This window comes from Drosophila virilis, chromosome 3 (genome assembly GCF_030788295.1).
Source record: "Drosophila virilis strain 15010-1051.87 chromosome 3, Dvir_AGI_RSII-ME, whole genome shotgun sequence".
Lineage (NCBI taxonomy): Eukaryota > Metazoa > Arthropoda > Insecta > Diptera > Drosophilidae > Drosophila > Drosophila virilis.
Window position 1 is genome coordinate 6526690 of NC_091545.1, and position 12740 is coordinate 6539429.

General features: G+C 40.1%; 2 protein-coding genes across 3 annotated transcripts; both read left to right on the plus strand.

Annotated features, from left to right (window-relative positions):
- Positions 1–215: 215 nt before the first annotated feature.
- On the plus strand, positions 216–2829 carry LOC6624459 (cuticle protein 8). Its single transcript, XM_002046551.4, has 3 exons — positions 216–378; positions 506–734; positions 1237–2829. Exons 1-3 carry the CDS (start codon positions 373–375, stop codon positions 1407–1409), a joined length of 408 nt encoding a protein of 135 aa, XP_002046587.1. The 5' UTR covers positions 216–372; the 3' UTR covers positions 1410–2829.
- A 394-nt stretch (positions 2830–3223) lies between these two features.
- Positions 3224–6313, plus strand: LOC6623122 (uncharacterized). Of its 2 annotated transcripts, XR_011416445.1 has the most exons (4): positions 3225–3371; positions 4014–4158; positions 4221–5144; positions 6217–6313. XR_011416445.1 is itself a non-coding variant. In XM_070208427.1 (3 exons), exons 1-3 carry the CDS (start codon positions 3333–3335, stop codon positions 5036–5038), a joined length of 1002 nt encoding a protein of 333 aa, XP_070064528.1. In that variant the 5' UTR covers positions 3224–3332; the 3' UTR covers positions 5039–5464. The 2 variants fall into 2 exon arrangements, 1 of the variants encoding a protein (XP_070064528.1); XM_070208427.1 differs by lacking the exon at positions 6217–6313 and having other exon boundaries at positions 3224–3371; positions 4221–5464.
- The last annotated feature ends 6427 nt before the right edge of the window (positions 6314–12740 follow it).

Below are 12740 nucleotides of genomic sequence, written 5' to 3' on the forward strand. Positions count from 1 at the left end.
ACAGCAGCAACGGCAACTGCAGCAGCGATCTCAGCCGGCACATGCGTGGTCTCTGTGTCTATGTCTTCGTTTCCTGCCCGCTGCCGCTGCCCGCTGCAGCTGCAACTCGTACGAATCGACTCGCTGCTGCTGCTGCTGCTGTTGCTGCCGTCGCCATCGATGTCGTCGTGCTCGCTGGCATCGCCTGCGCGTATATAAATACTTTTGGTCATCGTTGCAGACATCAGTTCAGCTTACGATTTCGTGCTATAAACGGTCCTCTAAAGCGTCTTAGCCGTGCCTAAAGCCACAGTTGTGCCAGTTCAGTTTAATTTGAAACGAATCCTTCGTCCTTTTGTTCGCGTCGTGTGCTGTCGTCTGTGCTCAATAGAAATGAAGGTACGACAAAATAATAAAAAAAAAAAAAAAAAAAAAAACAACGTATGACAAACGTTGCGATCGAGCAAGGACTCACTTTCTGCCTCTTCTTCTACACCCACACACACATAAACACGCCCACATACAGTACTTTGTTGCCATTGCTCTGCTGCTTGCCGCCGCCCAAGCTGTGCCAATTGAGCTGGGTCACTATGGTCCATCATTGTTGCAGGTGCATCATGCCCCAGTGTTGGCCCATGCTGTGCATGCGGAGCCGGTGGCCTATCCCAAATACTCCTTCAACTATGGCATCAAGGATCCCCACACCGGCGATATCAAGTCTCAGGCTGAGGAGCGTGATGGTGATGTTGTGAAGGGTGAGTTGGGCGGGGTTTGATGTGCATAACAAATATGAAACAGAGGAATTTGCATAAAATGCCTCAAAGAAAACGCAATAGCTCCAAAAATTATTTAAATTTTCTAAAAGCAAACCAAAGACTTAGGCAACAAACTTCATATGCTGTAAAGACTTAAGCGACAAACATTTTTGGCATATTACAATGAATGTAAGCTTAAGACTTGAGCAACAAACTTTTTATGAAATTAAAAGACTTAAGCGACAAACTTATTTGGCATAGAACATTGAATGCTAACGAAAGACTTGGGCAATAAACTTTTTATGTCAGCAAAAGACTTAAGCAACAAACGTTATATGCTAGCAAAAGACTTAGGCAACATACTTTTTATGCTGCAAACACTCAAGCGACAAACTTGTTTGGCATAGAACACTGAATGCAAGTAAAAGACTTAGACAACAAACTTGACATACACTAACTGCTTAACTAATTGCCATCAATTCTTCTTTTATGCATTGACCAGGCCAATACTCGCTGGTCGAGCCCGATGGCTCTGTGCGCACCGTAGACTACACTGCCGATGATCATAACGGTTTTAATGCCGTCGTCCACAAGACCGCGCCCAAGATCATCGCCCATGCGCCCGTCGTGCACGCTCCAGTCCTGGCACACGCCCCGCTACTGCACCACTACTAAAGGCCGTCGAGCAGTCGAGTCATGAAGGTGCTCTCTCCCCCACAAGCAACCGCAAACACAGCAATCAATATATAGGAACAACAGGCAGATAAAACAGATCCATTGAAAAATCGTTAATACGTGTACATTTTTTTTGTAAGTAAGTAAAATGTAGCTAAGAAGTTTTTAGTAGAAACGGGCACCTTAGTGGGTGCCCGGCACCCGGCTGATCTGGCATGGCATGGACGAAGGAAATACGAACAAAAACAAAACAAAACAAAAAAACAAAAACAAAAGCATAATGACTTGATCTTGATCATAGCACGAGTATGAGAATGATGATGATGATGATGACGATGATGACGATGACGATGATGATGATGATGATAATGATGATGATGTTGGCGAACGTTGATAATGTTTTGATACAAGGCGTAAACTGAAGCAACAGCAGCAGCAGCAGAAATCATAGTTGCAAACGAGGCAAAGTTTTTGAATGCACATATATATGGATATATATATTTTTGTATATTTTGTATATTTAATCAATGTTTCATATTATATTTAACCACTTCCGCCCATTACCATTCAGCATCGAGCACAAGTCAAGGTCAGCACGAAAAATAATCACAAATGCAGCTGTTCTTACAAACCAATTCGCAAAGGCATCTTTCAGAACTTAACCACAACTATTTGTCTATCAAAAAACTAGTTTCTTCAACTTTCAATTTCTTCCGCTCTCACTTTTGTAATATATTTATGCGTTCTCTCTCACTATCACTCTCTCTATCTGTCGCTCTTATGGTGATGCCTTTGGCGCCATATAAAAAAAAACTGTGGTCAATTGAAGAACTGCCACGTCCTACTAACAGCTTGGGGCGTGCCAGCTCCGCAAGATTGTTTAATATTTAAGCAACGGGAGCATTTTGTGCCATTTCATTTGACGCACCGTTTGGCAAGCACTGGGCCATAGATACAGCTACTCTTGTGATACCTTGGCGCGTGCGTTTCGTGCATTTCGATTCAGCCATTCAAGTTACGCTTGAAAAAAATATTTCAACATATTGTCAAGAACTCTCACCCACACGCTCGCTGTCTCACGCACTCAACTATCTCATTCTCGCTCACTCTTTCTCTTTCCTCTTATTACTCAACGCTCAACTGACGCTCTCTACGACTATCTCACTCACACACACACACACATACACATCCACACTCTCAGTCTGACACTTTTGTATCTAGTTTCATTTTTGCATTTAGTATTCTTCACAATTTGTGTGTATTGTATTTATAAACAATTATGCCGCTTAATTATAATATCAATATATATGTATATAAAATGTAAACAACAACAAAAAAAATCACAAAAAAAAAAATCATTGTTGCATCAATGTTGTCTCTGTAGATCAAACAAACAACAACAAGAAGAAAAAGAAACTCTCACATGTCTCTCACGCTCAAAGTTCATTGAGTAATTATTTTATACAATACAAATTCTTGATAAACACAACGAAATGCAGAAACACGTTATTATCGAATTTTAAAAATGTATTAATAGAAAACTACAAAAAAATGAATAAAAATCAAATTGAAAAAAAAGCTGGACATGAATTGTTATTATAGCTTTTCCCGCTTAACCTCCGCAAAGGTCAAACCTTTTAGCAAATGTGTATAATTATTTTTCCTTCATTTCTCAGCTCATTTTTTCACCAAATTAATTTGACTGAGCATGCTGAAAATTGTTTAGTATTCTAGCATTGTCTTTCTAATTGGGCTCTCAATTATGTTTTGGCTGCCGCTCGGTCGCGTCTTTAGTTCCATTTGACCGCTGAAAGTGCACACAAGTCCGCCGGATATACGGATATATCGAAGTACTTACAGCTTGGAATGTCAAAAAGCGTGTGACGCTCAGCAAATGTGATTCGCAGCTCATTAAAATTCAGCATGGAAGTTCTTACAAATACAATTCGCCTTTGGTTGTTTGTAAGTGAATAGCTTTGCCTCTAAGAAAATCGATTTTATTAGTGTGGATGACTGGGTCGTTGATGTGAAAAATTATGAAACTCATGTAGGCAGTTGTTAAGAAGCTACTTTTAATATTGCTCGACTGGGAACTTGGTAGAAGAAATAATCTAATAACGAAAGGAAGATGGACAGTTAATCAGAGGGGATTATGAAGAAGCATAATTAAAGTTAATTCGAATGCCAACACAAGCTTACATGAATCCACGAGAAACGCATAGCAAGACGATTTTTTAAAATATGTTTCTTTAGCTTTCAGCGCAGCGGAAGGTTTGTGATATAAGACAATATATATTTATACTTATTTGCATGCACACATGCCTATTTAAATATTTATATACGTACACACGTACACACATACATACATACATATATACATACATACATACATATTTATATATATTGTGTCGTCACGCATAGATACCTTCTGTTAGGGTATAAAAGCGCACATTCAAGCTTTTTAAGTCTTCCAACTTCCATTACTTTACCAAAGCCAAGTTCCTTTTCATCTTATTTTAAATCCATTGTAAACTTTACAACTAAAGCTTTAGGCCAAGCCTGTTAGCCTCAAAGTATGCATTAATATTTGCATTCTTCTTGCAGCTGCTGCTGCTGCTGCTCGTCGCAAAAGTATACGCCGCGTTGGCCACGCCAGTGTCAGCAGGAAATGCAGCATACGCGAAGACGGCCGACGAAAATCGCAGTGAACCGAGCAAAATGAGCAACTACTTTCTGCATGAGCCTTACGGTAGGCCGCAAACAGAGCAGCTGGAGTAAATAGAGCACTAACTATTTGTATAATCCGCACAGGTCCCAAAACCTACGCCTTTGGCTATGAAGTGGAGGATGCACAGTCTGGCAATATACAGTTTCGGGATGAAAGGCGTTTTCTGAACGGCAGCATTGAGGGCAGCTATGGCTATGTGCGGCCCGACGGATACGTCCAGGTGACACGCTACAGATCCAATGAGGAGAGCGGCTACTTGGCGCACTCCCAAAGCTATGCGCCGGGCGATCAGCGTGTGGACTTCATTTGGCCCACACAGCGTCCGGATTTACTCAAGGTGCAGCATGAAATGCAGCCAGCTGTGAATATAAGCTGGGATCCTAAGAGTCATTTGAATGTGAGCGTGGATCAGGTGGAGCATAAAGTGGCACAGCAGCTGAAGCAACAGCATGGCCTGGATTTGAATCACATTAATGTGGCGCAGGATGTGCTGCAGCCAGCTGTGCTGGACATAGTCAATGGCAAGACGCCGCTTACGACTCAAGCCAATGGCAGTTTAGCCTTTGAAACATTGCACAACTTTATAGACAATGATTTGCCGCTGGTGCCATTCGAGCTGCCAGCCGAAGAACTGCTTACAACAACAACAACAACAACATTGGCTACAACTTTGGCTCCATTGGGCAAGAGAACAACGCTTGGCACATACAACAAAGCCAAGTCCAATAACGATGAGAAGGCACCGCAAGTGGCCACAGTTGTGATTAGCACCACATTGCCACCGCCCAGGCCTTTGGTTAATGATAATTCCAATGCTAGCAGCTGGTACCACAAAATCATTCAGGCAAATCGTCGTGAATTCCTAGAGCATTTACCAAATTTGCATCAACTAAACGCTTAGCACACAGAAAAAACCAGAGTACCAAAATGTGGCTGCCCCACTGTAGCCGTTAGTTACTAAGCCACCAGCATTGCCGACACGCCCCACAGCGACTAATAAGCATTAGGTAAGCGAGCCGGCAAGATCTTTCACTTTTCATAGGTAAAAGCTTTCAGAGCGAGTCATGAGTACATTTTCATGCCAGAAAGTTGGCCTAAAAATCGGGTATAACCGTTTTATGCAAATGTATGCAGCGGGCAGAGGGCAACATTTGCGACATCATGAAAAATATCCATTCTTGGCAAACAAATCGACCACTTTTTCTTAATATAGATAAATATAGATTTAAAACAAAGACTTCAAAATTATTTTGTAGACTCTTGAGAGCTATAAGAAGATTAAGAACATTTCTCTTTTGGAATACCTCAAGCTATTTCCCCTTAATTTGAAAAATAAAGCCACTTTTCTGTGCATAGACTTGAATTACGTATATACACACATTTATATGCAACATTTCTTATAATATGGATCCAAAGGAAAAAGAAAATACAAAGAAGCGTGCGTGTGTGTGTGTGTGTATTCATGTGTGCTTCTGTATGTAAAATGTAAAATGTTCGAATGTCTACAAAGACAGCTTGGTGCAGAGTATCCCCCCGTCGGCCACTCACGACTAGAGCACTCTCACTCTTTTTTTTTTTTGTTTTTGCATAAGTAGAGCATACAACAAGAATGCGAGTAAAGCATAAAGCAAACAATCACAAAGCTTCAATTTACACTCGACTACATAAGCACAGAGATAGACTATGGCATATTTTGCAGACATTTTCCGGGTTTGCCGGGCGCGCAAATTGGAGCATTCATCTCGCCAGCTAATCTGAATGGGACTTATTCAACATTTAAGCCGCCTTTGAAGTGCTGTGGCCCAAACAATTTGTGGGCCAAGTGTGTGGGCGACAAACTGGTTGCAATCACAGCTTACAATATCTTTCAATTTGCCAGCTTCAGGAAGCTTGGGCCAGAGGCAAACGGCAATTGGCAATGCGCCAACATGCGTTTGGCCAAAACGTTCAAAACGGAAGGAAATGTATTGAATTTTTAATTTTCTCACTTTTTTGCAGTTTTTCTTTTCTTTTCCATCTATTCGCCTCATGCATATTTAAGTTGATTTATTGTATTTGTGTTTTGATATTCCATTGCAGCTTTAATTTGTATCACGCACGCCCGCCGCGCCTGGCCTGAACGTTATCTCTGAATTGTCTTCAGTTTATGCAACAATAATAAAAAATAACAACTCAAGTTTTACTCGATATTTATACATTTTACGCTCTTATGATTGGGTTTTTTTTCTTTGTAGCGCACATCTAAAATATTTATATGCTGTCTGTCGTGCATTCACTTTTATTGCGGAGAAATGTTTTATAAATTGTCTGAATAAAATCGTAGCAATAAATGATTGATGGATAGATACATAATTTCTACGAGTTGGCTTTACAAATGCAAGCGTTTAGTTTCGATGCCAATAAAATTGCTTTTTAAAATTTCGTAATTTACGAGATAATTCTGTAAAACAAATACAAGGCAAATTTCAAATCAAGAGGATTTTTAATGCCAATAAACAGGCCAGAAAATGTATATCTCACTAATATTCTGTAAAAAACGGCAGGAAAACAATATAGAATTGTATTTCAAATAGCTATTTCCATGCCCATAAACTCGCTAGAACATTTATTTTTTAATTTAAAGATTATTATTTAATTCTAATTCAATTAGTCGCTTGGAAGAGAGAGAGTGAGAGAGAGAAAAAAAGGGTCTGTTTATAGACATGGCTCGAAACTTCCCATTGTCATAACTCGGCCAAAATTCAACCGATTTTAACGAGATTTGGATTTTTCTTCATGGTTTTGCCCCTACTTTAATTTGACTTTCAAATCTGGCAACGCATTTTTTGGTCGAAATTCATGTCAAAATGTGACCCCCTAAAAATGGATATCGATATGGGTCGAATTTTCCCATTCTCATAACTCGGCCACAATTCAACCGATTTTAACGAGATTTGGATTTTTCTTCATGGTTTTGCCCCTACTTTAATTTGACATTCAAATCTGGCAACACATTTTTTGGTCGAAATTCATGTCAAAATATGGACCCCTAAAATCAGATATCGGCGTTGGTTGAAAATGGATATCGACATGGGTCGAAATTTCCCCCTTCCATAACTCGGCCAAAATTCAACGGATTTTAACGAGATTTGGATTTTTCTTCATGGTTTTGCCCCTACTTTAATGTGACATTCAAATCTGGCAACGCATTTTTTGGTCGAAATTCATGTCAAAATGTGACCCCCTAAAAATGGATATCGACATGGGTCGAAATTTCCCCCTTCCATAACTCGGCCAAAATTCAACGGATTTTAATGAGATTTGGATTTTTCTTCATGATTTTGCCCCTACTTTAATTTGGCATTTAAATCTGGCAACACATTTTTTGGTCGAAATTCATGTCAAAATGTGACACCCTAAAAATGGATATCGATATGGGTCGAAATTTCCCATTGCCATAACTCGGCCAAAATTCAACCGATTTTATCGAGATTTGGATTTTTCTTCATGGTTTTGCCCCTACTTTAATTTGGCATTTAAATCTGGCAACACATTTTTTGGTCGAAATTCATGTCAAAATATGACCCCCTAAAAATGGATATCGACATGTGTCGAATTTTCCCATTGTCATAACTCGGCCAAAATTCAACCGATTTTATCGAGATTTGGATTTTTCTTCATGGTTTGCCCCTACTTTAATTAGGCATTTAAATCTGGCAACACATTTTTTGGTCGAAATTCATGTCAAAATGTGACCCCCTAAAAATGGATATCGACGTGGGTCGAAATTTCCCCCTTCCATAACTCGGCCAAAATTCAACGGATTTTAACGAGATTTTGATTTTTCTTCATGGTTTTGCCCCTACTTTAATTTGGCATTTAAGCCTGGCAACGCATTTTTTGGTCGAAATTCATGTCAAAATGTGACCCCCTAAAAATGGATATCGACGTGGGTCGAAATTTCCCATTGCCATAACTCGGCCAAAATTCAACCGATTTCATCGAGATTTGGATTTTTCTTCATGGTTTTGCCCCTACTTTAATTTGGCATTTAAGCCTGGCAACGCATTTTTTGGTCGAAATTCATGTCAAAATGTGACCCCCTAAAAATGGACATCGACATGGGTCGAAATTTCCCCCTTCCATAACTCGGCCAAAATTCAACGGATTTTAACGAGATTTTGATTTTTCTTCATGGTTTTGCCCCTACTTTAATTTGGCATTTAAGCCTGGCAACGCATTTTTTGGTCGAAATTCATGTCAAAATGTGACCCCCTAAAAATGGATATCGACGTGGGTCGAAATTTCCCATTGCCATAACTCGGCCAAAATTCAACCGATTTTATCGAGATTTGGATTTTTCTTCATGGTTTTGCCCCTACTTTAATTTGGCATTCAAATCTGGCAACATATTTTTTGGTCGAAATTCATGTCAAAATGTGACCCCCTAAAAATGGACATCGACATGGGTCGAAATTTCCCCCTTCCATAACTCGGCCAAAATTCAACGGATTTTAACGAGATTTGGATTTTTCTTCATGGTTTCGCCCCTACTTTAATTTGGCATTTAAGCCTGGCAACGCATTTTTTGGTCGAAATTCATGTCAAAATGTGACCCCCTAAAAATGGATATCGACGTGGGTCGAAATTTCCCCCTTCCATAACTCGGCCAAAATTCAACGGATTTTAACGAGATTTTGATTTTTCTTCATGGTTTTGCCCCTACTTTAATTTGGCATTTAAGCCTGGCAACGCATTTTTTGGTCGAAATTCATGTCAAAATGTGACCCCCTAAAAATGGATATCGACGTGGGTCGAAATTTCCCATTGCCATAACTCGGCCAAAATTCAACCGATTTCATCGAGATTTGGATTTTTCTTCATGGTTTTGCCCCTACTTTAATTTGGCATTTAAGCCTGGCAACGCATTTTTTGGTCGAAATTCATGTCAAAATGTGACCCCCTAAAAATGGACATCGACATGGGTCGAAATTTCCCCCTTCCATAACTCGGCCAAAATTCAACGGATTTTAACGAGATTTTGATTTTTCTTCATGGTTTTGCCCCTACTTTAATTTGGCATTTAAGCCTGGCAACGCATTTTTTGGTCGAAATTCATGTCAAAATGTGACCCCCTATCGACGTGGGTCGAAATTTCCCATTGCCATAACTCGGCCAAAATTCAACCGATTTTATCGAGATTTGGATTTTTCTTCATGGTTTTGCCCCTACTTTAATTTGGCATTTAAATCTGGCAACACATTTTTTGGTCGAAATTCATGTCAAAATGTGACCCCCTAAAAATGGATATCGACGTGGGTCGAATTTTCCCATTGTCATAACTCGGCCAAAATTCAACCGATTTTAACGAGATTTTGATTTTTCTTCATGGTTTTGCCCCTACTTTATTTAGGCATTTAAGCATGGCAACGCATTTTTTGGTCGAAATTCATGTCAAAATGTGACCCCCTAAAAATGGATATCGACGTGGGTCGAAATTTCCCCCTTCCATAACTCGGCCAAAATTCAACGGATTTTAACGAGATTTTGATTTTTCTTCATGGTTTTGCCCCTACTTTAATTTGGCATTTAAGCCTGGCAACGCATTTTTTGGTCGAAATTCATGTCAAAATGTGACCCCCTAAAAATGGATATCGACGTGGGTCGAAATTTCCCATTGCCATAACTCGGCCAAAATTCAACCGATTTCATCGAGATTTGGATTTTTCTTCATGGTTTTGCCCCTACTTTAATTTGGCATTTAAGCCTGGCAACGCATTTTTTGGTCGAAATTCATGTCAAAATGTGACCCCCTAAAAATGGATATCGACGTGGGTCGAAATTTCCCATTGCCATAACTCGGCCAAAATTCAACCGATTTCATCGAGATTTGGATTTTTCTTCATGGTTTTGCCCCTACTTTAATTTGGCATTTAAGCCTGGCAACGCATTTTTTGGTCGAAATTCATGTCAAAATGTGACCCCCTAAAAATGAACATCGACATGGGTCGAAATTTCCCCCTTCCATAACTCGGCCAAAATTCAACGGATTTTAACGAGATTTTGATTTTTCTTCATGGTTTTGCCCCTACTTTAATTTGGCATTTAAGCCTGGCAACGCATTTTTTGGTCGAAATTCATGTCAAAATGTGACCCCCTATCGACGTGGGTCGAAATTTCCCATTGCCATAACTCGGCCAAAATTCAACCGATTTTATCGAGATTTGGATTTTTCTTCATGGTTTTGCCCCTACTTTAATTTGGCATTCAAATCTGGCAACATATTTTTTGGTCGAAATTCATGTCAAAATTGGCCCCGTCGGCCAAAATTCAACCGATTTTAACGAGATTTGGATTTTTCTTCATGGTTTTGCCCCTACTTTAATTTGACATTCAAATCTGGCAACGCATTTTTTGGTCGAAATTCATGTCAAAATGTGACCCCCTAAAAATGGATATCGATATGGGTCGAATTTTCCCATTGTCATAGCTCGGCCAAAATTCAACCGATTTTAACGAGATTTGGATTTTTCTTCATGGTTTTGGCCCTACTTTAATTTGGCATTCAAATCTGGCAACACATTTTTTGGTCGAAATTCATGTCAAAATGTGACCCCCTAAAAATGGATATCGCCATGGGTCCAAATTGCCCATTGTCATAACTCGGCCAAAATCCAACCGATTTTAACGAGATTTTTCTTCATGGTTTTGCCCATACTTTAATTTGGCATTTGAATCTGGCAACACATTTTTGGGCGAAATTCATGTCAAAATGTGGCGCCCTAAGATCGGATATAGTCATGGTTCAAAATTTGTTTTGTTTTCCGTCCGATGGGTTTTAAACTAATTTTCAAAGACGGTATATACCCGCTAATAATAATATAATTTTCCTTATATATTGTTGTTAGGAATTTTGTTATTTCAACTGAAAGCTTTTCTATAAGCTGTGTTTATCATGGTCTTTTCTCTTTCTTCCTTACACACTCTCTCTATCTGTCTTGCTCCCTCAACGCAGTCCGATCAACTGTGCGCCAATTAACTTAGCCACGTTCATAACTCTGGATTATGGCCAGTGGAGGCGCGCGCTCAATTTGAGAGCGGTAACTAGCAACTAGCGGGGGCACGAAAGGCATGCAAGCGGCATGCGGCATGCGGCATGTGGTGCTGAGTGGTGAGTGCTGAGTGCTGGGAGTTGCATTGTTGCCAACTTTCATATGCATTCAAGTGTTTTATTGTATGTTAATTAAATTGCTGCTACGTTTCGTTTCGCTTGTTGTTTGTTGTTGCTGCCGCCGCTGCATTATTTGGCATACATATTTGGTCATTAACTAATTGCTGGCAGGCCGCTGAGGTAATCACTTCTTTTTTTTTTTTTTTTTTTTTTTGTTATTATTAAGTCAGCCGAAATTGCAAAATGAACCCACTGTTTGGCTAGGGACTGTGAAAGTGTTTTCTTGGCTGGGTACGGATACGTAACGTAAGGCGTTTCACGTTTCGCATTACGTATACGCACAGTGCACAGCATGAATAGATTATTGAGAGAGCCGCAACTGCTGCGGCTGCCGCTGCGGCTGCACTTCAACTTAACATTGAACGGGTTTCGTCCCTGCACGCGCCAACGTGACCATTATAAATCGTTCGTTTTGTCCAAATTTATTTGCCAGAAATGTGTCGACGACGCCGACGCCGACGACGCCGACGACGCTTGACAACTTGATTAGAGGAGTCGCCAAGCCAGTTCGCACAGCACCGGTTGCATAAATTTAACAATTTTATAATCTTGATATGGCCAGGACGGGGCAATGCTGGTACGGCCCGGCCAAAAAAACAAAAAAAAAAAAAAACTGGTCAATTTCATAACATCCGGTTGGAGCGCGCTTGAAAAGTTGTTAATTGTCAAACGCAGGGGGTAGCCGGCAACAGGAAAATCAAAAAAAAATAAAATAAAAGAGAAATATACGAGAGAAAAAAGAGAAAAGAAAACCAACCGAACATTCGCAGCTGCTGCCAAAAATGACGGCAATTAGCTTAACTGCCAGCTCAGCGAAATAAGGTAAAAGTATTTAACCTACTTTGAGCCGCGGCATCCCAACTTTTAAGCGCATTTCGTTGTAGGAAGTCAACGCCGCCTGGCCATAGATATCGAGCCCAATTAATAAGAGACGCACACACAGGAGTCGAGCCGACTGAATCCAAGGAAGTCGCCAGTCGAGAAATTGAGAAACGCAAAAAAGCGCTGCCCGACGCCAGTTTCCTCGAGTGAAATGTGCGAAGCGGCCCCACAAATTAAAATGTTTAACGCCGCATGTGCATTGTAAATATTTTGATTAACGTTCACATAATTAGACCGCAGCTTGCGAGTCTGATTTAATTTCAATTGAAAATTGCCTTTTGCAAAATTGTCTCGCGGCCTGGTGAAAGATCAGTTTTTGTTTCTGTATTTTTTCTATTTTTCTTGAGTGCACTCCGACTATTGCCAGTCGGTGGCATTCGCGTGGTCTGGTTGCCAGCTTTTTCCGTGTATTGCAACACATGCGGCTTGTCCGTGTGTCTTAGAGACATATAGCTGCCATATGATATGATTATGTGATTTGGCAATTTGCATTTAATTAATTTCTGCAGCT